This window comes from Alosa sapidissima, chromosome 21 (genome assembly GCF_018492685.1).
Source record: "Alosa sapidissima isolate fAloSap1 chromosome 21, fAloSap1.pri, whole genome shotgun sequence".
Lineage (NCBI taxonomy): Eukaryota > Metazoa > Chordata > Actinopteri > Clupeiformes > Clupeidae > Alosa > Alosa sapidissima.
Genome location: NC_055977.1, coordinates 25,825,052 through 25,851,645, shown reverse-complemented (window position 1 = coordinate 25,851,645; position 26,594 = coordinate 25,825,052). Strand labels below are relative to the sequence as shown.

The window sequence follows — 26,594 nt, the reverse complement described above, 5'->3', positions numbered from 1 at the left end:
TCACGCCGCCAGTGAAGTCATTTCCGGTTTCGCTAAACTGATTTAACCAAAATATGTAAATAAAGGAAGTAATTATCTGTCATACTAAAATCAACTATTGTGTACTGTATCATATAGCATAAGTAATTATCAGAATGATATCAGTAATCATCAACAGAATGATTCAGAGAATATGGAGTTACCTTCACAATCACATCTAATCTAAAAATGTGCTCTAGTTTGAGCACATACTCCCAGACTACTCAATCCTACATGATAGCACACTAAATATATTGCATGTCACATCTCAAGATAAAAATATTCAAATATATTACAACAGAGATAGAAATGTTATCCATTTTTTAATTAATGTACAATTTCCAATGTGGTACAGATTCACTGAGCACACTTATCTTAACATTTTTGGTCCCAATTAAACATTAACCATGCACCTGTGAGTAGTGGTAGTTTTCACATTTTAAAAAGTAAGAATTCAGTTAGCAGATTTCTCTTGTAATTCACTCACACATGGTAATAACAAACTTGTTTGAAAGACTCCCATTGCTGTTGTTCACAATATTGGCAACAGGAACAAACAATGCCAGAAAACTTCAAAAGTTAAAATTGGCTAAACCAGTTCAAACCACATGGTCACTGGAAATGACAGCTAAAGCATCCAGGTACTTCTCAGCCCCTCCCTCAGCTATGCACTGTGGTGTCTCGGACTGCCTTGTGTCTCTTTTTTATTTCTTATGATCAGTATTAAGGTCAGGGAACCAAAAGTTACAAAGACAGTCTCCTCACAGTCCAGTACCACAGTCCCATAGAAGCGTTTAGGGTGCATCAAACAAAGGCTAATGAAGCCAGCAGTTGTACTTTGACACTTTGGGAAATCAAAATACACATTAATTACTAAACCACAGATCCAGCGGAGTGTTTATGCAGTGGGTTCCAGCAGCAATTGAAGGTCATGCAGCGTGCTCTCCAAGGTCACGGCCAGCTTCTCAGAGTTGGTCTCCTCACAGCAGTTAAAGGCGGTGACGGAGAAATGAATGTGGTCGGACTGGGGGTTGTAGCAGACAGCGTAGCCGTCAGGGACAAGCGGCCCAAAACACATCACACTGTCTGTGTTTGAGGGTACCTTGATGAGGGAGTCGACAAAGAAGAGGAACAAAGGACATGAGATGGTTTGGGATTGAGACAACTGTCATTTAGCCCGTTGGTTCCCAAAGACTGGGTCGCGACCCACGGGGTATATATACACACAGATTCAAACAATCAAAGGTTATCTATTGTGCTTAATAATTAAATTCCTGTATTGTGCTTAATGATTCAATTCCTATGCTGTATGCATGTTATCACAAGGTGAAACTCATCACAAGATGACAAGTTTCACCATAGATCAAACAATATGGCAAAAGGTTTTATCAACGATGTGAAAACGATGTTCATTTATCGCTGAAGGCTGACAGCTATTTTTAACAACCAAAAGAGATTATGAGATTATGAAAAAAGGAGTGTCAGTTATCTGATAAGCCATTCAACAAAGATTTGCCTTTACACTGTAAAACAAATGAAAGACAAAGATCTTGTAGTCATGTGAGGAATCGACTCTAATTACCTACAGTGCACAAGCTCTTATGCTAATGTGCACTGTCTGCCCACTGAGGTGAAGATGGGTGTGTGCACTTTGCAGGCCTCTTTCACAATGTGAAGAATGTCACAGGACCACTCATGGCCTCTTTCACAAGATGTTGCTTAAATCGACGGCGGATTTTTGTTATTGTGAGTCAAGGGCTGGTTTTATGGTCTATGGCAGTGTTTGGGGGACCCCTGGTGGACCCCTGGTGGTCCGCAAGCTATCCCAAGTGGTCCGCGAGCAGATGTGGTAAAATATAATATAGATGAGTTGTTTGCCATGTTGAACCAACTTGTATGTAAATCCAAACAGTTCTGCAACACTGTCTATGTAAGCTACGCCACTTGAAATCCTATGAATCCTCTGGCACAATAAGCAAGGTGCAAAGACAATAAGTAAGGTGGTTCAGTGAGTAGGCCTATTGTGTAATATACTGTTGAAGTAGGTCTACTTTTAGCTAGGTGGTCCATGATTTTTTTTTTTATTGGTTAAGTGATCCTTGGTCTGAAAAAGTTTGAGAGACACTGGTCTATGGTAACAGTGTTGTGCTAATTGTCAGAAAAGTCTAGTCTAGAAGTCTAGATCTGCAAGACTTTGGTCTCTAATTTTAAGACTATGACCTGTGTAAGGATTATGTAGTAGTAATCATTGTGTTTCCTCATCTCAATGACAACAGAGTCTGATGTGAGATCCTGCAAGTGTACTCTCAATCCAGCTGTATTGTTGAAGTAACAGATGAAAGTATATATATGTTTTATTCACCTTATTCATGAAACCCTGCTTCTGTGAGGGTTTTCATCTTCCGTCCATTCTGCTTACATTATAACGTAGTGCAGTCTCAGCAGGCTAACTAGAATATGCTTCTTGTTGACAATTCTAGTATAAGTATAAGTATATATACTCTTTTGATCCCGTGAGGGAAATTTGGTCTCTGCATTTATCCCAATCCGTGAATTAGTGAAACACTCAGCACACAGTGAATACACAGTGAGGTGAAGCACACACTAATCCCGGCGCAGTGAGCTGCCTGCAACAACGGCGGCGCTCGGGGAGCAGTGAGGGTCTAGGTGTCTTGCTCAAGGGCACTTCAGCCGCGGCCTACTGGTCGGGGCTCGAACCGGCAACCCTCCGGTTACAGGTCCGGGGAGAGCGCGAACGCAGTCCCCCACTACCAGAAATTGTGCAGTCGAGATTCCCACATTTGAGGAATTCGCAGGGGTCAGCACGACCGGATGTGCAATGGCCGAGCCTCGCCCTGGGCAAACAACCTTCTTGATCATTGTATTACCCCTGCCAGGTAAGTATCCTGCACTCAATATGGATATTCTATATAATATATGAGAAATAGTAGTTTGCTTTTGTATGGCTTAGGATACGTCAAACACAGTCTACCGCCACATTAAAATCAATACAACACAGCTTTGGCCGGAAATACAAAACTGTATGTTTGAATACTGAGGTGTCATGGTGACGCCCATTGTTGGCTGAGGAATATCACGGATAAGAACGCTGGTTTAATTCAGGCGAGTCTCTTTTGGATTTTGAAAACCCATGCTCAGACACTCCCCTCATATCCTCACAACTGAAAATAGCCACAGAGAGATTGACTCATACCTGTCCTGTGCGTAGCTTCCAGTGCGTGGCTAACCCATAGGCCGTGTCCATGAACATGCTGGGTACACTCAGGCCTTCCTCAATGGCCTGAAGCTTTAGGCCCAGCAGGTGGCGATCGATGCCCTGCCCCTGTAGTGCCTGATATCAAAAATGTCAAATGTATACTGTATGAGGATATGTTGTGTTTTCATATAATGAGATATTCACAAAGGGCATCTGTTATAGTCTAAGTGAAACAATTTGTAGGGTATATTATGGGTATGTCATGCAATACATTAACATTCCCACCAGGCAATTGAGGAACAAGTTGGCAGAGGAATGTCCCAGTCATGGGGATTCTGGGAAGTGGTGAATAATAAAACGACCACATGACCATTTGTCTCTTTAAACCAGAAGTCAAAAGTCCACTATTGACAGACACATTACTGACAAACATTCCTATATTTTTCAATGTGACCAGAGGACCTGTGACTCACTCATATGAAAATTCACAATTAAGTTCAACACTTGGAGACAAAGCTTAATAGACCAACAGTTGTGCTGTCTTTTTCTGTCAGTTCATAATTAGGCTACCTGATCAGTGAGTTGTGTGTGAGCCTCCACTGCCTCTCGTAGTAACTCCACCTTTGCTTCTCTCTGTGAAACAAATAAATAAATAAAACCGTTATTTTACAGAAACGTGCATTTTTTGCATGGCAAAATGTCCAAAAAAATATTGTGTTTTGCTGCAAGAATACACATTAGGGACAGCTTAATGAGTCACTGGTGTTACTTTACGTCTTCGTCAATGGTAAGTTGTCACTGGTGTTACCAAAAAGTATGTGACGGTAACACCAGTGACAATTTTGTGAAAAACTGCATTTTACAAAATGGCTGCTATAGGGAATAAAAAATATGTTGTTAGTCAGGCTAGACTCACTATAGTATGGCACTGAATCCTATTGTGTATTCTATTTTCTTTAATTTCCCTAGGAGTTAAGAAGGTCATATCAGTGACTTTGACTAAGGGCTTCAATAAGAAATCATGATATAAATGCTAACATTTCTGCTGAATGAAAGGAGGCTGTTGATTTAACATTTGCCTTTCTTTATATACCAGGTATTAAGTAAAAGTAAGTCCAGTGGTGTCATTAGTATGATTGATTGTATTTCAAAATAAGAGTGTTGTTGTGCATTAACACCAGGGACATTTTTAATGAAATAATCATATTCATTTGATATTTTGTATAAATATTGCTTATATAATAAAATGTGATAGTTATGCATGCATTATTGTAGTTCAATTATTTTAAAAACATGTTTTTGGCCTCAGTCCGTATATATGAGGGTTGGGACGGGCACTTTTGTGGTGCTTGGAATCCTATAAAATCGATTTAAAAATAAATACTGTCACTTTGATGGCTCAAAAACATATAATTGTTCAGTTAACATATTGTTTTACTTAGAAATACAAAGAGAGTGCAACAATTAGGTGTTTTTCAAAGTGGAACAGAAAGTGTCTGCAAAGTGTCGGGACAGAAAAATGCAAGTTTCTGTAGAATGACCCTTCTCACTGAAGTCACTATAGCTCACACGGCTACTAGGGCTGCACAATTAATCGAATTTTAATCATGATCACGATTTTGGCTTCCCACGATCAAATTTGTGTGATCGAGCGATATTAAAAATGCGTGCTCTACCCATAGAACCAACCTGGCAACCCATAGAATGCTCCGCTACAAAACAAATCAAGCGCTCCTTAAACTTGTCTGACCATGTGCCTGCATGCAGCCTACCAATGACAGCTGTTCCCTGCACTGCTCAGCCTGATGCACTGCTCAGTTTGGATGCACTGTGGACTAGCATTATGTTAACACAGCCTACGCAAAACGAGTGAACAATAATGAAAATGTAGCCTACACGTCAGTGGTTTACATATTAGGGCTGTCAAAATAACTGATTCATTTCCGATTCCGTATGACTTTTGACCCCGAGCCGTTGTAGTCAGTAACCTGTAGACTGTAAAATGAAGGAGAGAGAAGAAAATGTGCTGCCTAGATCATTGATTGGAACATTTACTTTTAAAAAACGGCCTGATGTGTTGATAAAAATAAAGTGTTGATTAGTCCTCTGCAATGTATGCAGCAAGGAATTTGCATATCACCGGAGTTCATCAACTCTAAAGTCGCACATTGCAAAGAAATAGTGTTGACATTGAGGGGAGTGTTAATTTATTTTCATTGTGTCCCCCAGGTTATATCTGTGGCCTGAAATGCCTTGTATGTGAAAAACAACTTCTTCCCGAAGCTCTTTTGAATTTATTTCCTCAGCATATTAGGTCATATCATAGATTATTATGGCCATTATTAAAATAATAATAAAAGAGTTTTTGAACTTTAATGTCACTAATGCTGATTATTCAATGATTTGTTTGAATTTAAATATTTAAAATACTTTCACAGCAAAAATTATATATGCGATTAATTTAGAATAATTAATCACAGAGTATGTAATTAATTAGATTATTTTTTTAATCAATTGACAGCCCTATTACATATCAAAGAATGACTAAACCAGGGGTGTCCAAACTGCGGCCACGCCACGCACTTTAATCCGGTCCGCTGAGCAGTTGATCATAGGCTGCTCGCTATTTCTTTCCAGCGATAGACAACGTTATGGTCAACTTTAGGCTATTGCAAACTGCTTTACACTCAATGTACGATGTCAATGTCAAAACAGCTTGTTACATCGAGATAGCAGCAGATCTAACTATGTTATGCTACTCCATTTGGGAAAGTATGAGTGCACAAGAGGGAGAGCGCGCGATGGCAACAGTAGTTCCCACTACTGACCATTATAAACTGTAAGAGGGCACAGCCATAGGCACAGCACTAGCCATAGCAAAGAGTCTTTGACAGTGCACCATTTATAAATGATTTAAACAGCATCAAATTAACAGTATTTCTTAAGGAATTAAGTTGTCATTTAAATAATACAAAATGTTATTATTATTATTATTATTATTATTATTAGTGTGTGGCCCGCCAGCCAATTTTCAAAACCCAATGTGGTCCTTGAGTCAAAAAGTTTGGAATCCCCTGGACTAAGCGATTAAACTCAGGAACAAGAAGCAGAGCTTAACTGGCTAATGGGGAGCGTTGGGGGGGATTACCGGTGGGCCGTTAACGTTTCCCCAAATATTGACAAAGTAGCATGCACAAAAAATTTGTTTGGAAGTCTGGAAGTCGCAGTCAAGTCTATATTTGCAGTAATTTAGGGGAGTAAATGTGAAGGGAAGAATTTGGATGAGCCAGATAGCAAGTCCAATATGTTTAAGGAAAAAATATTTTTGTCACTAAAATTAATTAATAATCATGATCTCAATATTGATCAAAATAATCGTGATTATTATTTTGGCCATAATCGTGCAGCCCTAACAGCTACTGTGTTTCACTCAAATTTAAAATAAAAATTCCGGTGATCTTAGAAGAACTGAATATGATTACAATGCACAATTGGGCAATCTATTTGATCATTTTGGCTCATTAACATCCAAGAAACATCGATCAACAAAAAACTTGGAATGTTTATCTTTAAATATTCAAAATACTAGCTATACTGGACTAGCTATAATGTTTCTACCAACAAGTTCCTCACCGAGACATTAGGGTCATCAAAAGCCATCACAAATGTAAGACTCTGGTTGGTGGGAGAGCGGATATAGTCTGTACGTCCTGCCCTGAACATCCTGAGCGAGGCAATGTCACAGGAAGTGCACAGCTCTCCATGAACCCTGCAAAGATCAAAGGTCATCAGGGGTGAGTGGCTATTTGGAATCACAGCAAGTAAGTCACAGCAAACTGTACGTAACATGTCCATATCTTTTTAATCTTTTGTCCATCTCATTTTAATTCAACTGAATGAAATTGATTTCTATGATTCCATTTACAACAACTAATGTCTAGCACACACAATGCAAAGCAAAGGTGAGGCTGGCTTGACGCACTTTAAAGCCTTAAAATAGATTTCTATAAAGGTTAGTCTCAGCAATCAACTTTACTGCTGTACTATATTCCACAGTGCTTAAAGGAACACACCAACTTTTTGGGAAATCTGCCCATTTGCCATCTATCCAAGAATTAGAAAAGAGGATGCATACCCTTCTCATCTCTATGTGTTCTATAGCCAGTCTGACACCCTCCACCTTAGCCTAGCTTAGCAAAATTGCCTAAAAAGTGGGTTACACAAGTTAGCCTAAAGCTCAAACGTCCTTCCTAACAGATCCAAAATGTTTGTATTTACATGTTGTGACTTGTGTATTTGCCACATGTAAAACGAGACACAGAAATGTTCTGAGGAGATGATTCCATGTGACACATGATTCCATGTGTCCTCTGAACTCACCTCTGATAGGCTAGTTGCAGACCCACCTGGATGAGTGAATTGGGACTGAGGTTTAGTCGCTTAGCGAGCTCCTTACCAAAGCGTTGGAAATTAAAGCAATTTATGTCCAGGTCATTGATTAGACTGCAAGAAAAAATGCAGGAAAAAAGAGCAAGGAACTGTTTTATTACGGAGTTTTACCATAACATTTCTATTCTAAACTGAAAATCATAAACTGAAAAGTTGAACTAATGAACTAAGAAAAATATCAGCAACGATGGTGTGAGCATTTAATGAATCGCATAAATGTTATCTAAGAGTTTGCTAAAAGTTTTATTTTCAATCAAACTGATAAAGACACATATCCTATCCTCAGATCTTAACCGGTCTTGCATTTCCTGTATCGCTACTTGGTATTGAGAGATGGTATATTTCTAGTTATTATTTGGAACTGAAGGGGTTAGCCACATAAAGATGTAGATAAATAGTGCTATGTGGTCACGCAGAACCATATCAGCTCCTTGTAGCTCTGCGCTATCTGACTTTAATACCTGAAGCCAGCTTTTGTGTGTACACTGCAAATGTTACCTAGACTTAGGCCTACCTCTTTCTTTCAGTACGAAAAACAATCTCAAGGAATTCTTTTGAAGCCTTGATGTCAATGACTGAGACTTATCCAAAACTGAGACTGAGATTTATCATGTCTGGTTATTTGTTTGGCCATTGAGACTGATATACCACTCATACCAGCATTAGACCAGGGTTAAACATTTTTTTGTAGTTTCGTAGTACTTTTCATATGAAAAGTTTGACTCTCTCGACTTGGTATACCTGGGGGCGGTGGTAGTGCAGTGGTTAAGGAACTCGGCTAGCCTGCACTATCTTGAAAAAGTTGTGGGTTCAATTCCCATCAATTAAGCAAGGTACTTAACTCCAAGTTGCTCCGGGGACAATGGCCCTTGTAATGTAATTTACATATTTAAGTCGCTTTAGACAGAAGCGTCTGCTAAAATGATGTAAATGATTTACCCAGCGCCCACTTGCTTGGTCTGAATTGACTAAATGTAAACGTAAGTTACTCCTTGGTCAAGTAACCCTGATCTGCCCCAAGTAATAATTGGTTTAAAATGGGAGTGAGACTTACATGTCTAGATTCTGTTTGGCCATCTCAATGTCCCACTTGATCTCGGGATCAATGTAGAAATAGAGTTTCTTTGGCATAGGAAGAGGAATTAATGGAGCTCTCCTCTTATCCGCCCTATCCTTTTTACTGAGCGAGAGAGAGAGAAAGAGAGAGAGAAAGATAGATAGATAGATAGATAGATAGAGACAGAGAGCAAGAGAGATAGATAGATAGATAGATAGATAGATAGAGAGAGAGAGAGAGAGAGAAAAGAAAATAAGTGGGCAAAGACCAAATAATACTGTACATGCAGATAACAGCCAACTGTTCAGAACTCATGTCCTCAAAGTGAATAATTCACATTCATTCCTGACACAGCAATGTAATCACTTATTAGACTGATGTTGTTGCACTCTATAATGTATGTTAGTCATTCACTCCAGTCTGCTAAATTTAAAATAATAATTAATAGGACCACAACATAAGATTAATAAAACCATAACATGAGTTCTTAGGATATAATGTATACATATATATATATACACATGTTATGATTTATATTATGATATAAGTCTTGACAGTACCAGAACTTGAGTATGTGATCCAATAGAGTGGCTATAGGAGGCCCCTCAGCAGTGGCTTGCTCATACAGCAATCCCCATGATCCATCCTCACCCACCACAAACTGCAACAAAAATAGAAAAAGTTTGCACTGACAAATAAACTTGACATATTCAAATTTGCAGTGGTCTATTAATTTTTAATATGACTTTCAACTCATTCGAATGTCACTCAGCAACCGTAGGATGACATCAGAAAAATGTGTAGTGGTCTCCTAATTTTTTCCAGAGCTGTATATATTACAGTTTTTTTCAGTCGCTAACAAGCATTTGTCCAACCAGTTGTCACATTTTCAAAACTCTAAATACAATTAGCACAGCATCGGTCTTTTGTGGCCATACCATTCACACATTTCATGTCGTTTTCACACGATATGCAGTCAGTGAACACATTTCCACAATGCTTACATTTTCTTAACAGACAAGCTATACCTCCCAACAAAATTATGGATTGTTTTTTGCAGTTATTACGAACAACATCCCACAATAGTAAAAACAATATTCCAAACCTTAGATACAGTATAAAAACCTCTGCTTCTGCAATGATATCAGTTCAAAAACTATATATCTCAGCTGATAATAAACAAACAATTCAATAATTGACACACAACTGATTTATGTTGGGTAAATTGGGCCAACCACAGCTGATTCCAGTCTGGCTTATACACAGTGGCAGGGGTTATTTTGTTCTATTACACTGACACAGTAAAAGGAGGACTTTGAGGAGTAATGTTTTTAGAAACAGAAAAAAACAAAAACTGTAATGTCTGGACGAGGAAGAGTAAGAGCAAGGGGCCCAGATGAGAGATGCAGTGAGAGGTGCAGGAGCAGTGAGAGGAGCAAGGCCAGGGAGAAGAGCAGGCCCAAGGAGAGGGCAAGGTAGAGGTGTAAGAATGTGTGGTGGCATTCCATTTGGCTGCAAGAACTGCTGTCAGTGATCATTGACCATATAATCAATGCGATGCTAATGAAAACATGTGGCCTAACCCTGAAGATTGCAGAGATTAGATACAGTAATTGTGTGCTTTTTTAGCTCCCCCCTTTTTATCTGGGCTTTTTGCTGTTGTTTTTTTGTTCAGAATGCTTGTGTGTTTCATGGATATTTTTGTTCACTGTAAGCATTGCAATACTGTAAAACGTTTTCTGTTCTATCATACTGTAAGTATTTCTACTGTACCTCCTGGAATGCTTTTGTATGTGAACATAACATGTGGACATACTGAAACATAAAAGTCTATGCAGTTTTTGTAATGTCAACAATAGCCAGTATTTTGAAACCTGGTGTACTCTGATTGACTGCACGTACCTTGAAGTGAAAAAAAGTGTTATTCTTTGACAGAATAATTTCATTTTGAGTTAGATTTCCAGTGTTTTGGTGTGTGTTAGTTAGTTAGTTAGTGTGTGCAGAGAAAGATTTGTTAGTAGTATATTTAACAAAATGTGTTTTTGAGAAGAAAATTATCCATTTGGCCAGTTGTGTTTTGTAGGTGTGAGTCTGTGTTAAGAGTTTAGAAAAAGTATCTGAAGTATGGGTAAGCGCTTGTTAGCAATTGAAAAAAACTGTATAACAAGTGTGATGTTTGAGGAGGACGTTGTGCAACATGATAGATGCTTGGCTTCAGCACTCTGTTACCTGTAGAGTTTTGTCAAACCAGCGGTTTCCACTGTTGGAGTGAGTCCCGCCCCCGTGTAGGATCTGAGCTGCCATTCGACTGGAGTACCTGTCAATCACCAAAGAACAAACAAACAAAAACACCAGACAAACAAAATCAATGCATTCCCTTCTGTTCTGTCAAGATACAACACCACCACACGTAATCAATGGGGGGGTGGAGGGGGGGGTTGAGACCACAGTGCAATCTTGCATACTTCTCATCTGAGATCCTCATGACGGGAGAGTCCAGACACAGTGTGAAGAGCCCTTTCTCAATCAGTCTCACCGACTCCTTGTTTATCTTGTCTAGTCCGTAGTAAGGGGAGAAGAGAAAAGTTGGATACAATTATCATTCCAGTCATAATACACAGCGGCTGAGGTGGTAAAAATAACCGCAAGCAGATAGTGCTGTAGTGTAGCAGCCCAACATCTGTCCTCAGCGTTTGTAAGATGATAGCGGCTATAAATGGGAAGTCTAATGCATGCACACCTATTGATAATACACGCTAGTACTGTCCCTGACTTTATACAGATTGAACTGCAACACACAATGCTATGCAAAGCTACACACAAACCTCTGCTCTCATTGATGCTTTTTTTGTCTTTTTGCTGCAACACTTATAATCTAATAGCTTTGTACAGAGCAGTACAATACAGTGCCTTGTGCAGAAACACTTATAATCTAATAATAGCTTTGATTGTTGGCCTGTCTTTGGTGTTGTAATTGCATAGCTCCTTCCTGGATATGAATCTGATTATATCAATGATTTTATTTGTACATGGAATGGTAACGTAAACCGTCTTGGTTTCGGTGCTCCATTCTGTCGCAGGTGGCAGCTAGGGTTGCAAAATTCTGGGAATTTTCAAAGTTGGAAAATTTCCATGGGAATTAACAGGAATATACGGGAATTAACGGGAATAAACGGGAATTAATGGGAATAAACTGGGAATTTTTAATATGGCAAGTTAGTCTATAACAGGGAACTTAAATGTAGTAGACAAAACCCCATCTTACAGCATAATACTAGTTAAAACAACCTGATTTAATGCAATTTCAGTCAAATTTCTACCCTGCACATACGTCAATCCCATGCACACAGCAATCAGCATAGGCTACTAGACGTAAAGGAAACCTATGGTGTGTTCATGTGCATGGGGAAAATAAATTCCCAGTGAAAACGTCATCTCATGTGGGAATAACTGGTGTGAAACTGGGAGAAGTTTGCAAACAGAGTTGCCCAGTTAAAGGCTTGTCGTCACTTTTGTCCTCATTCAAATTGGTGTGCGTCATTTTGCACTGTAATTAAACTGTAATGGGACGATTAATCGGTCTGATTAAGCTTGACAACTTATATATAACTTACATAATCTATAAGGTTTGGTTGGGGTGGTATGTTGTGTCATTTTTTTGTGTCGTTGTGTTTTTACTTGTTTTACCATTTTCTAGGATTCTAACTGAACAAACTGATAGTCAGTTAATGTTCCAACCAATCAGAGTGGCGTGGTGTATCTTGGGCAGTTCAGTGGTTTCAGTGTTGCTAGCTTAGCACGCTAGTAAACCATAGGCAGAGAATAGGATTCCCGCTAGCATGGTAGCTAGCTTTGTATGCTTAGCTAAGCGAAAATATGAACAAACAAATCATATTGGTTAACAAAATGTTAATGTTTGTATACGAAAAAGTATGAATTACCAAAAATTCCCAGTTAATTCCCGTAAATTCTCATTAATTCCCTTTGTATGCTAAGCTAAGCGAAATTATGAACAAACAAATCATATTGGTTAACAAAATGTTAATGTTTGTATATGAAAAAGTTGGAATTACCAAAAATTCCCAGTAAATTCCCATTAGTTCCCATAATTTAATTTAATTCCATGAAAGTTTCCAATTTGGAATATTTCCAAAATTCCCCAGATTAACTTCCCATGGAAAGTTTCCAGTAAGTTTCCGGAAATTTACCGGAAATTTTCCACCCCTTTGCAACCCTAGTGGCAGCACTGAAGCAGACAAACAAAGTCCTTTTGTCCCTCTAAACAACTCTGTAACCCCTGGGTCCTGTCAATCACAACCGTGACAGATCTTCAACACTCAAGGCCAACGCCCACTGGTGGTGACATTAGCGTCTATAGATTTGACACTAAGGGCCCCATCATGACATTCTAAAGTGCATCGTCACTCGTCAAAAGTCTATTCAAATTTAGTAGGATGTCCAGTTCACATTGGGAGGGGTTTCGTTATCAAACGTGGAGCGCATGGCGCAACAAGGCGTTCCTAGGTTTTTTAATCAGTCATATATGTGTGTTCGGGGCGTAACATCATTTTAAACCAATGGGAATGACATCTGTTATTCCCTTTAACGGCGCAACGCAAGATATGTCAAATAAATGCATCGGTATTTTGGCATTAAACGGCGCATTTGAAGGGGGCTGCTTGCGAGACCGCATGGAATAGTCATTCTTAAACTATGCTTTACTAAAACCTAGCATAGCCTTCACGCATTTGCACTCGTCTATTATTTGAACTCATTGGCAAAGTGAAACTAACTTCACCAATGAGTCAGTCAACGACAAGACAGTTATATGCAGTTACTTTCACTATTGACTGACAATGGGTTACCACCGAAAACATAGGCTGGAAAAAGCAACACTTACCCTAATATTGCTCAAATGACATTTATCCTGCAGAGGAGTTGCTTATATCTCGTGACAGTATGTCTTCAGCTGTGCTCCCTACGTGTCTCTCGCCTCTCCCCTAATCACTTTTAACCGTCATTACCAATTTGCAAATGATGGTGAATAACTACTTATCATGAGATGTACAGTATTTCGTAATATCTTTATTCTAATTATGTTTCCCATTATAATTGTGCAATTTGTAATGCTTTGCATGGACGTGCGCTGGTGTGCGTTCATGAATGATAGAAGGATGGTGCGTGCACTTGCCAATATGACTGTTGACATGCGCTCTTAAAATAGCATATGAACAACTCGCCATTGACTTCTGACCAGGTTTAGGTGGTGTAAGATAGCGATTTTTAGACAATGTGCCAGGCCCCTACCTAGGTTGTTAATTGCCACACCCCTGGTCGCAATGTTTAAAAAATAAACGTGCAAAATACCGAATTAAGCTTTGCGCGGGTGAATAACGAGCTTTATGCCATGCGCTGGAGCCCAAAATACAGCCCTAAAGGGATACAACAATTTAAACGTTGGAGTCACTTAACGCGTTGTCAAATGCCGCCAGTAGGTGTTGGCCTTAACACCCGCGTTGAGTATATCCCACTGAAAATTACTGTAACGCAGATGTTTGAAATGATAATTCCTGAAGGTTGTGGAAACCATTCTCAGTGATGTAAATAAGAGACTTTATAAGGGAGTCTAAAAGGACTGTCATATTGACCTATATGTTATATGTGGCCTCTTCTCATAGCCAGACTACACTCGTACCATATGTACTACATTCATTCTCTCTCTCTCTCTCTCTCTCTCTCTCTCTCTCTCTCTCTCTCTCTCTCTCTCTCTCTCTCTCTCTCTCTCTCTCTCTCTCTCTCTCTGATTCCTTTTCGTCATTATTTACAGAGGACCTGAATAAATATTATGAGAGGTATTCATGACATTCATCCCTGTGAGTATTAAGACTTGTAAGACTTGTTTTGGCTTTCAAAAAGAAGCCCTGTCCGACCTTTTCGGACACAAAAGCAGTCCCAGTCTTATCTGCATTTGAACAGAGGATCTCAGTAGAAAATACATTAACTCCCCACTCCCCAAAGTAAACTTACACCAGGGCCAGCATGAGTGGTGTGTGTGTGTGTGTGTGTGTGTGTGTGTGTGTGTGTGTGTGTGTGTAGTGACGGACTGGGATTAAAAAACGGCCCTGGCATTTTCACCAACCAGTGGCCCACACGGGGACGTGCATGCACGCGAGTGCATGTGCCCGCAACACACAGATATAACTTCACATGCACGGACATAACACGTTTGTAGCCCCATTGGTGATGAACTCTAACTTTAATATGCATAAAGACTGAACCAAAAACATGGATATATCGATGCACAACTCCAAAAAAATGAATGCAATATGAAATATGAAAATGAAAAAAGAATAGCCTAGAATACATGGATTTCTATGCAACATCACGAAAACATGCGTGCGCAAGAGGCAGAAAGCACCATAGAACAGCATAGAGCAGTGCTCTCCATGAAAAGAACAAAATGAGTTTTTGTGCTGAAAACTGCACCAATTTGAAATCACGATGGTTAGAGAATGTTCAATATGTTCAATATCCCTAAAGGAATGCAAGTCTTCGCCAAAAATGACAAAATACAATGTTAATGCAAATGAACGGCAAACTCTGAAATATAGCCTGAAATGAGCATGCTGCTCCGTGATTGGCCGGCCCAAACGGCCCACGAGGGGCCGCGGCCCTTCTGGCATCTGCCCAAATGCCAGACCGTCCAGTCCGTCACTGTGTGTGTGTGTGTGTGTGTGTGTGTGAGAGAGTGAGAGAGAGAGAGAGAGAGAGAGAGAGAGAGAGAGAGAGAGAGAGAGAGAGAGAGTGTTTGTCTTTGCAAAGGCGTGTCCATGAACTGCGTCACAAACACTCATAAAAGTCAAATGAACGAGACTGGATGTGTTCAGTAAACAACAGAGGGGTGAACGGATTAGGCAGCTAGTTAAACGACTGTATTGTGGAGTTAGCATGGACACAGTCCCAGTTCACATATGGGGCTGTGCTTTGAGTATACACTGTTCCCATATACTTTACATTTAGCAGACACTTTTAATCCAAAGTAATTTACATATGTCAATTATATTACAAGGGATTACCCATTGTCCCTGGAGCAATTTGGGGTTAAGTGCCTTGCTCAAGGGCACAACGGTGCTCAGCTCCTTAGCCACTATGCTACTACCTCACCACTTTATCATTTACTCTTATAGGAGACGGTAGGTTTCCCAAATGTTTGCAGTATGCTTCTGTAAACTGTACATGCACTATTGTTTTACTGCATTCATTATTTGTGAATAAATACATATTTACACAAATTAATGAATGAATCCTGAATTCCTAAACCAATCATAAATTGTTGTAGTATATGTGTGTATATCCCACGGAAATGATTTTTGTTGTCTATGTGCGTACCTCTGAGCAGACGCTTGTAAGCCTGGCCCCAGGTGTGGCGGTGCTCGCTGGTCAAGATGCCCATGGGCTCCTTGTCCGTCTTCCAGGACTGTGAGCGGATGCGGAGCAGCTGCCCGTGGATCTGACCCTCCGTTAGTGCCGTGCCGTCACTGTTATACACGTCCAGCTGAAAGAACTACAAATGACAACAGACATGCGTCACAGTATAAGTTAACTGCTATGGCAACGGTTTCCACTTCCATTTCCCTTTGGCGACTACTGAAAGTCAAGTCACCCACCTATTTACGGTATCCGTCATTCCATTCCACAGTGGGAAGGAATCAAAAAAGCTCTTGGGGTTACACATCTGTAGTAGTAATTCCATATTTGTACCATTCAGTTGCTTAATATATTAGTATCTGTAGGGCTTAAAGCAAGGGAAATATCTGAGCCTGCAGCTATCAGAATCTTTTGAATCTGTTATATACATATACACATATACATCTCTGGAAATAATTAAGAGACCACAAGTGACATTCGAATGAGTTGACGGTCATATTCAGTGGAAATTTGAATATGACTGACAACTCATTCGGATGTCACTCAGCAACCATAGGATGACATCAAAAAAATTTGCAGTGGTCTCTTAATTTTTGCATTTATACGTATGTATATAAAATTATCTTTTTTCAGATCTTCAACGACCTGGCCCATGCCTAAGTAGGAAGGATTATTGGTGCTTCACTCCCCTCCCTGAAGGACATTTACACCACCCACCTCACCCGCAAGGCGACCAAAATTGTGAGTGATGCAAGTCACCCCGCTCACAATCTGTTTGATCTACTGCCCTCTGGGAAGAGGTACAGAAGCCTGCGCTCCCGCACTACCAGACTCACCAACAGCTTCATACACCAAGCTGTAAGGATGCTGAACTCTCTCCCTCCTCTCCCCCCTCCACCCTCAGCTACATAACATCCTGGACATTGGAACCAAAATGGCCGCCTGCACTACTCCACTTGCACACTTGCACACTTGTACACTTTACAACTTGGTGTTGTTGTCCTGAAAACACAACACTTCTGCTGCTCTTACATAACATGCACCACTATGCCACTTTCTTTCTTACTTAGGTCAAACAGAACTACCCAAGCCTTTTATTGGCCTGACTTTGCACTAGTATTTTATTGACTGTCTATGCACAATTTCAACCAAATTTTGCTGCTCTTATTTTTTCATTATTATATGTGCCCTCTTATTTACTTATTCACTTACTTTTTTGTTTACTTGAATGTTATGTTTGTCTGTGGACCTAAATTGGCAAAATATGTCTTGTCTTCACCGTGGGATAGTGAGAAACGTAATTTCGATCTCTTTGTATGTCTGGAACATGTGAAGAAATTGACAATAAAGCTGACTTTGACTTTGACTAAGTTCAGGCACAGTGTCTGAGAAGATCCATTCTTCTTCTTTCTCTAATTAAAATAACTAGTGCAGTGCCTGTTCAAACATGCTATTCCTGTAGCCCAATTACATGTCTGCAGGTAGGCCTGCTTTAAAAATAGGATGATAGGGAAAAACATAATTCCAGTAATGTAATAAATACTGATAATATAATAATATAATAAATGTGAAGTGAGCAGAATTTAAGAATGGCTATGTGACATTTTTTACAAATCAAAATCACATAATCCTAACATATGCTTAGCCTATTGAATAACTTGATGATAGAGAAAACAAACCATTTTGTGGAATGATGCATCATCATATGAAATTTGCAACGGTGTGACTCAAAAACAGTCTCTGGTGGCCTATAAGTGACATCACACTCTGTCTGCCACTCGTTGCTTGTCGCTGGTTATGCTTTGCATGTGTGGCATTTTGAGACGTTCTTTAATTTGGACCATTATCGCTCGTTTCAATTTAGGACCTTGCAGTTGGAATTGTCGTTTGCTTATTCAAAGTCTAAAGACAGTCCAAAGTAGCCTGGGCTATTCGAAGTGTTCGTTTATTTCTGGTTATGCTTTGCATGTGTGGCATTCTGAGACATTCTTTAATTCGGGACCATTATCGCTCGTTTCAATTTAGGACCTTGCAGTTGGAATTGTCGTTTGCTTATTCAAAGTCTAAAGACAGTCCAAAGTAGCCTGGGCTATTCGAAGTGTCCGTTTATTGCACATCATTTTTTACGTCATTTTAAAGAGCCACTGCATACCTGTCTGTGCGTGTTGTTGCAAAATCCGCGGAGTCATTTTATGCAAGCAAACCGCATACAGGGGGTCTTTATTGTTGAGGTCAGACATGTTGCACTCGCTTAACACATCTTGCACTCGCTTAACCTTTTACCCGTGTAACCTACACTGATCCAGTTCTGCCAAAGCCCTGCTTCTATCCTCACTGGTAGCTTACAGTACAGTGCTGTGTGAGAGGGGGAGTGGCTAGCGGTGAAAGCCAATGTGTGCTTCTTTTACTGATATATTCAACGATATCTTTTGCATTTCTTATTCAAACAATGTCAAATTTGGCACTGCACTTACTCATGCCCGTAGCAAGACACCTGCGAAGTTCAGGAAATCAGTCTGACAAACGGTCAGCGAGATATGCGTGCCACAGACATTAGGACACACAGACAGACAGACACACAGACGCTTCTTGCTTTATAGATAGATTAAGCATTCCAGGTAAGTAGTATCTTATTCAGAATTGTCATTTGAAGACAAAATAGCCCATTCCCTCACAAAACATTGGTCATCCGGTATAATTCTGTATCAGCCAGACTAGAGACCTTGATCGAAGTAACTAGCAGTAACTGAAATAGTCTGCCAGTGGGCTATTTATCAGTGAGTTATGTCATGGCTAAGGAAACAACACACATCCCCTGTGGGACAGGTCTTTGATATCTTGACTGGAGGACACAGTGTTATGTTTTTTGGTGGGGGATGTAATAATCTAATGGATACAACTTCTCTGGTTACCGGTGATAAACTTCACAGAAAACAGCGTATCAAAATTAATCTCCATACTGAAGGCCAAGAACTAACTGTACGTGAATGATATCAGTAGCACAGTGCATTTCCCCTCGAATGCACCTGAACAAAACATGTGATAGGGCCTCTTGTATGTGTGTGTGTATTGTGTTTACAGTACTGCGCAAAAGTGTTGAATTTCACTTATCAATAAACATACAAAACAATCTCTGAAAAATGTAAATCTAAATATATAAGCATGTTATTACCAGAGTTCCCACTCTTAGTCAAATGTAAAATACCATGAATTCTTTCCTGACTTTCACAATAAAAAGCAAAATTTCCATGACCTTTAATGGACCCAAAAAAAAACCCAGTTTGCCTCTGTGCTGAGCAAACGAAAATTAGCCACAGTATTGTGGGAAGCATGTGAATTAACTCAAGAAATAAGTACTGCATGGAAAATATTATTTTTGATAAATGCCAACTACATATTGCATATGCTACAAACAAATTCCCTGATATTCCATGACTTGGCACAAAACATGATCAAATCCCCAGACTTTCTATGTTATGGAATAAACATTTCAAAATTCCATGATATCCCAGGAATTCCGTGAGCCATGGGAACCCTGTATTAGAGAAGAATGAAATGATTTTGTTGTGACATGTGTCAGAGTCACCTGGTAGTTGCGGACCACAGTGATGTGTGTGGGGCCACGGCGAGAGCGCCCGTGGTGGATCACTTGGTCATGGTTGGGGCCTGGGATCCGACAGGACGAGAAGAGGCGAGGAAAGAGCGCCATGCACAAGGGATGACCCCGCATGTACTCCACAGGCAATCGACCACTGGGGAGGGAGGCAGCAGAGAGAGAGAAAGGGAGAGAGATAGGGAGAGATGGAAAGAGAGAAAGAGAGAGGGATGGGGTGAGATGGTGAGAGAGAGAGAGCGAGAGAGAGAGAGAGAGAGACACAACGGGAGGTTTAACACTCCTTTATTAAAATCTACATTACAACAAACCTATAAGATCCACATGTACTATACCCTTGGACTAAAAACAAAATAATAGACCAGAGAGAGAGAGAGAGAGAGGGGGGGGGTAGAGGTTAAGAAATAGAGAAACAACAAGCAACGATTATCAGATGAGGTCCAAACTTTAATATGACTGGCCCTGGTAGGCCAGGGGGTTAAATATAGCACATAGAAAGCAGACCCTCACAAACCAGGTCCATTTACTGAACTATATAAAAGGAAGGGAAAAGGTTAGTCCCCTGAAATAGCACCAGGGCAGAAGAGATTGTGATTCACACCAGCCTACTGGCTATACTTAGGATGAAGACCAGGCTCTTGTATGGTCAACTGTCATTTCAAGAGGTGAAGCTCACCTGTCAATTTTGGCTTTGAAGTCCAACACCCCCCGTATCAGCTTGGAAGCAAACCTAAACGAGAGAGAGAGAGAGAGAGAGAGAGAGAGAGAGAGAGAGAGAGAATGAGAGAGAGTGAGGGAGAAAGAGAGAGAGAAGGTGAGTGAGTGAGTGAGTGAGTGAGTGAGAGAGAACGATAGAGAGAATGTAAATCTTTATCTACATCAGATAACAAGCTCATTATGAGCTTCTGGTCAATATTAATATTTGAAGGTCATGGTTGCAGTTTGTCTGTAATTAATTGCTCTGCCAGGTATGAGGCCCATTGTGGTTTTCCAGAACATTCTCAGTATCCTGTACATAGATTAAGACTAACCCTAGAGTAAAAGCTTTTTGTCAGTGGAGATATTAATAATTCTTTCAGTATGCATGTATAGGACATCTTTTTTTTTATCAAAGTTAATGGTCATAAAGTTAGCGCTATTCAGATAAGCCCAAGCCCCTGGTGGTTGGCATCCTCCAATCCACATTACATGCATATATGAGAGGTCACTACCGAGATCTGGACCATATTAGCGGATCACGTTTAACTCTCCTGGAACGTACTGTAGAGTCCATTCAGCTGCAGACCATGAACTGTTACAGAAACGTGGGTCAGTAATAGATTCGGCCATATGTTGCCCGTTAGGCCCCAGTTGTATGACCTAAAATCCTAAAATACATATTGCGAAGATTTTTTCCCACATAAAAAACTGCACTACTTCAAGTGTCAAAACTGCAGTTTTGGAGGAATTATTTGCAGTTATTGTGCAGGAAATGCAATATTTTGGACATGAAAATATTATTGCACTGCACTGTACTTCAAAACAACTGCAGTATTACAGTTTTTCTCAGTCGCTTTGGTGCTTTTCTCACATCACTATTAACATTTGCACAGCAGTTTTCTCAATTTCTCAAAACAATTAGTGCAAATTGCAAAACCTAGTGGATAACCTGCAAAAGCACGTCACTTGCTCAAAATTGATAGTCCATTCCTCAAAAGCAAGTATTTATGTCAATGAAACTGCCAGTGTCATCAAAATGAGAAGTCTTGACACCATCGTTTATGAACAAGATAGTCAAATGGCTTTGTCATGTTTTCATTACGACAGTTTATGCTCTCAGTGTTTTCCCATGCAAAAAAAGGTCAGAACTCGGTGACACTACCTGAAAATTCTCAAGACAGCACTATACAGTACTTGTACAGCCATTTGAAAACTACAGTAAAGTTACAAATAGCTGTAGTTAGGGGAGTAAGTGAGTACAAAACACTGAATATGTACGTTTCACAGTTTTACTGTATATTGTCTTTGCAATTCTACAGCATTGTGACAGAATTTGATAACTAGTTCACCAATTTTGTATGTAATCACTCAAGCAATGAAATGAAGACTATTAGTTTTTTTGGGAACGACTATTCAGCATCCATAACTATAGTTCATTTTGACTGACATGACAAAGCAACTGATACATGTTCTAAAGCATTTGCAATTTGTTCAGAGGAAGGAGAAATTGCTACTATGATGTGCACAAATGACTAAATGTTGTGGAGGTTGAACTAATAGTTACGAGAATTTTCATTCTGATCTGAGAAAAGCACCAAAGCGACTGAGAAAAACTGTAACTGCAGTTATTTTTTTTAAGGGGTACTCGGCGAAAGCAAAACCAATTTTGATGTGCATGAGTCCAGTTAGAGGTGACGGTACCAAAGTACTGAATTTTGATTAACTGCCCGGCCCCAAATGCTCTTCTCCATCACCACCACCACCACCACCACCACCACCACCACCACCACCACCATCTCTTCCCCCTGTCCCCCAGTCTCACGCCTTGCACTCACACAAGCTGGCCTCTCCAGTCAGAGAAGTCCCGTCTGGGCAGTGAGATGGCCGGGTTGGAGTGCACGGGGAGAGGCTGCCGGCTCTCCAGGTAGGCCCAGTGCACCCACCAGTCTGATATCTGTGGAGAAGGTGAACAGATTACACACTACTGAGCCAGAGAATGTCAACCACAACAGCAGCAGATGGAGAAGTAAGGATGGATGGATGGATGAATAGATAGATAGATAGATAGATAGATAGATAGACATACAGAGACAGATAGAGCGATAGACAGAATAGATAAAGCGATAGACTGAATAGATGTGGCGAGTTTCCACTGCAAAAAATCAGCGGTAGTTTTATGGGGTCTCAGCAGTCTGTGCGTGTCTCCACTGCTGGGACCGTCCTGTAAAGACAATTTTCTAGAACTTCTAAGGGGCTGAAACGTGGTACTTCAGTACGGCCTCAAAAAACTCCTGCAGTGGTGTGAGATGTAAAGGAGGAATGAACGAGTCATGATGTCCACTTAAAGGGACACCAGGCAACGTTTTCGTGTTAATTACTCATCTTCGTAAGTCGGTATATGGTTAAATGACTCATTACAGGGCGAATGAAGACTCTCTCGCCCGCCCCTACTGCCTGTAGGAAGAATATCCCGCTTGCAAGTTCAGTGTATCGTACCCGGCGACCGAAGCAGTTTCAGTTTCCATCCTGCATCCACAGCACAGAGGGAGGCTAACGAAACGCTAGCGATTGTTGCAAACGTGTGTATAATGGCAGAGCCGGCGAAGAAGCAGCGAAAACCCTTGACGGAAGATGCAAAGAAAAGGATAAGAGCTTCAGACCGAGCGAGGGGGAGTTTCGTAGAGAAAAAGCATCAGGCTTGCCTGGTGTCCCTTTAAAAATAGACTTTACCTAATCAGAATTTCGATGGCATATTCATTTACCAATTAAAATATGAAACCTATATAATGCTACATTTAATCATCATGCAGAAAGGCTGCACATGGGTAGTTCCTGTAAGCAGTGGAGACACAACGGCTGAAAGAGCTGAATAGCAGGGTGTTCCTGTAATTGTCCCCTTTTTCCTGGGAAGTGGACCGAGTACCTGTAATAGAAACTCGCCTATGGATGGAGGATAGGTAGGTAGATAGACTGAGAAGAGATTTGTGGATGGGTAGATATTGAGAGAGAAACTGAGGTAGCAAGAGCGACATAGGAGACGAGGGAGAGAGGGGTGCTACAGTAAGTGATAGAGTCTTGAATTTCCCCTGGGGATCAATAAAGTATCTATCTATCTATCTATCTATCTATCTATAGCAGGGGTCTCAAACTCGCGGCCCGCGACCTAATGTCAAAATAATAATGTAAATCGGCCCTTGAGGGTATTTTTTAATTGCGACAAACAACGACACTGATTAAAATAGACGATAGATCCAAGAACGGTGACAAATCTCATTTGTACTCTCCTCCACTAGTTGCTAGACATCCAGAGCTTCGATTCAAGCCCATATTCGCTGTGCTTATTACCCTCTGCCCAACATAGCTGGAAGTGGCAGTGCTAATCGTGATGGTGTCCGTAATGGACGTGGTACAGACAGTAGGGCTAGTAAAAATGGGGCTCTGAAGAACTACAAAGTCACCCGCAATAGGAACTGATTTGACCAGGCTTTATTGTAGGCCTATAATAATGGTTTGTGGTTATAGTAATAGTTTACTATCGTTGGTTTACATCTTAGGCCTACTGTTTTCCTGTTAATTTGTTATGTGGGTAATATGACAAAAAAAGAAAGTAAACCTGCTCAAATATGTTCAACATCCAGTATTTACTGAAAAGTGCGTAATTTGAGGTGCCTGCCATCCACTGGCAAATTGACCCCCTTCATAAACTTTAATACTCAAAGATTTTTACATTTACAGTAGGACTTTATCTCTGACCACTTTCAAGCCATAGCCTTTTGAAATGTTGATATAAAAATGTTGTTTTCTTAACCCTGGCGCCTAAGTTTGCCAGGTTTAATTAAGTTATGAGAGGAAAATGTTTTTGTTTGGTGTGAAACACATACATACCTGTTTTTATGTTTTTTTGTTTTTATAATTTGTATTAATATTTATTTTAGCATTATTTTATTTATAAGCTAAGGTTGCTAGCACAGTTGTCTAAAAAGAGATAAAAAGACTTGCACTTTCTGTTTGCAGTTGTGTTACACAGTATTGGGGGGGCGTTCTTTATCTTGAACACTGACGTGGCCCTCCAATCAGATGACATTGGCAGAAGCGGCCCTTAGCTCATTTGAGTTTGAGACCCCTGATCTAGAGGCATGGGCGTCACTAGACCCCTCTTACTGGGGCACTCCTGCTGACATGCAGTGAAAAAAGAAGCACTACCCCTGACACAGATTACTTTAGGCCAAATTATGACACTAGACTCCTGGAGCGGCCTAATAGACTAACTAGACTGCGACTCATGCTTCTTCTATGGTACTATGGTGACTCTTCACTTATTTGTTGACACAAGAAAAGAAGCACAAGAATTTAGTTACATGTTGTCACATGAAAAAATGGAAGTGTGCATATAAAGTTTAGTTGTTTGAGTAAACGTTGATGAAACAGAGAGTAAACAGCCTTTTAGACAGTGAAGGATTTGCTTACCCAGTTTTGAGAGTTTCTGGCCTTATTCTCCAGTCCTTCCTGTAGCCTGATGCCAAGGCCTCTCTCTTTACCGAACTCCTTGACTATCTTGTGGGTGTGGGCTAGCTCATCCGGGGGGAGTAGGGGCTCCAGCGCCCGCAGATACCCCTCCAGCGTTTGGGACAAGGGTGGCACTGGCTGGGGTGGCACGGAGTAGTAGCTCCTAAAGATGGCCTGGCATGGACGAAGTTAGGTCAGAGTTTGAGTTTGCAAGCTTTTTATTTTTTTTTTATTCACTTTTTTGTCGTGATAGCTTTCAGTTCCCTAATACGTGACGCCTAGCATAGCCAGAGAGACAGTGACACATGCACGCGATCAATCATTTCATTGACATATCAAAACTGACCAGTAAGGCTTCCAGCAATTCTAAAAAGTTAAACGCCAGCTTAAAACAATGGATATCGTATTTCTCTAACTTGAATTTTAATGGTAACGTATGTAACGTTGCTGGGTCTCGTGTGTTCAAAAAGTATATATTATTGACCAGATAAAATATTCACTTACCCGAGAGATCCATACAGGTGGGACTTTCTTCAAAATCATCTTGAGAAGCTATAAATAGCTTACGTTCCGATATCAAGATCAAAAACATAAATCGCTATGCAAACATCAGGTAAAGTTGACCTTAGGTTTGAACTTCATCAACCAACAAACACTGCAGTCGATGACTCTTGCTGCTTACTTGCTTGCTAACTGTAAATACGATTTCAGCTCTGCTTCCGTGATCGTAAAAAGTGTCTTTAACGTCGATTGCTACAGAACGCAGGTTGTCCGACCAAGGTTTCACGACGTCCTGACATGATGACCACATCAGCAGAATAACGGGGTGTTGTCGAAGGGGGAAAAGCAATTTGGGAGATCGTGCGTTTTTGCACGGAGAAAGTACTGGGGCACAGACTGCACAACACGTGTCGAATGTTTCCTTCGAAGAAAACGCTTGGTAATGTGGTATATTATCGTGTATATGTGCAAGAGGTTTTCAGCTGCACATTTTCTGAAATCTAACGTTTGGCTACCACATTTATGTGAGTATGGATGGGAAGTTTTGATTATGCGCACGTGCACATTATTGTATGAGCTACAATGTTATACTTTCGTGTGTTTATGGTGGAATTCTCTAAACTTGAATGAAAAAGCGTGCGGTGAACAGATATCCAGAATTATGTGTTTAAATAATTAGGCTATAGTACAGTATAGAAAAACATTATATTTAAATCTTAATTACGAACCATGCATCAATGCATTAATGCAGTGTTGTTACTTGATATCACGGTAATTTTGTTTGTGTGTAATACAGTAGATCTCCGCTAGGCGTCGTGCTGCACTGTAGTATGTTGGCCTTTTGTATCTCAATGAAGCTAGTCAGGTCTCATTAATATGACACAGTATGGCTTGAATTGACATAGGCTAGAGCAATGTTTCTCAAACTTTTTCAGACCAAGGACCACTTAACCAATTAAACAAAAACTCACGGACCACTTAGTTAAAAAAAAGAGTAGACCTATACTTCAACAGTACACGATAGGCAGAGGATTCATATGATTTAAACTGGCATAGCTTACTTTAACTGTTTGGATTAACATACAAGTTGGTTCAATATTGCAAAC

At 40.3% G+C, this 26,594-nt stretch overlaps 1 protein-coding gene and 1 non-coding gene across 2 annotated transcripts; both read right to left on the bottom strand.

Annotated features, from left to right (window-relative positions):
• Positions 1–328: 328 nt before the first annotated feature.
• cratb (carnitine O-acetyltransferase b) lies at positions 329–25,969 on the bottom strand. The gene is made up of 15 exons (XM_042077085.1): positions 25,492–25,969; positions 24,949–25,161; positions 22,317–22,435; positions 20,459–20,512; positions 19,756–19,921; positions 16,131–16,305; positions 11,207–11,297; positions 10,971–11,058; positions 9,302–9,402; positions 8,739–8,864; positions 7,616–7,738; positions 6,869–7,004; positions 3,806–3,868; positions 3,233–3,370; positions 329–1,120 (listed from the first exon to the last, which is right to left on the bottom strand). The coding sequence occupies exons 1-15, from the start codon at positions 25,528–25,530 to the stop codon at positions 917–919; spliced, it is 1,836 nt and encodes a 611-aa protein (XP_041933019.1). The 5' UTR covers positions 25,531–25,969; the 3' UTR covers positions 329–916.
• Positions 2,759–2,923, bottom strand: LOC121696353. The gene has a single exon (XR_006026296.1). It is a non-coding gene; the product is annotated as a U1 spliceosomal RNA (small nuclear RNA).
• Positions 25,970–26,594: the final 625 nt, after the last annotated feature.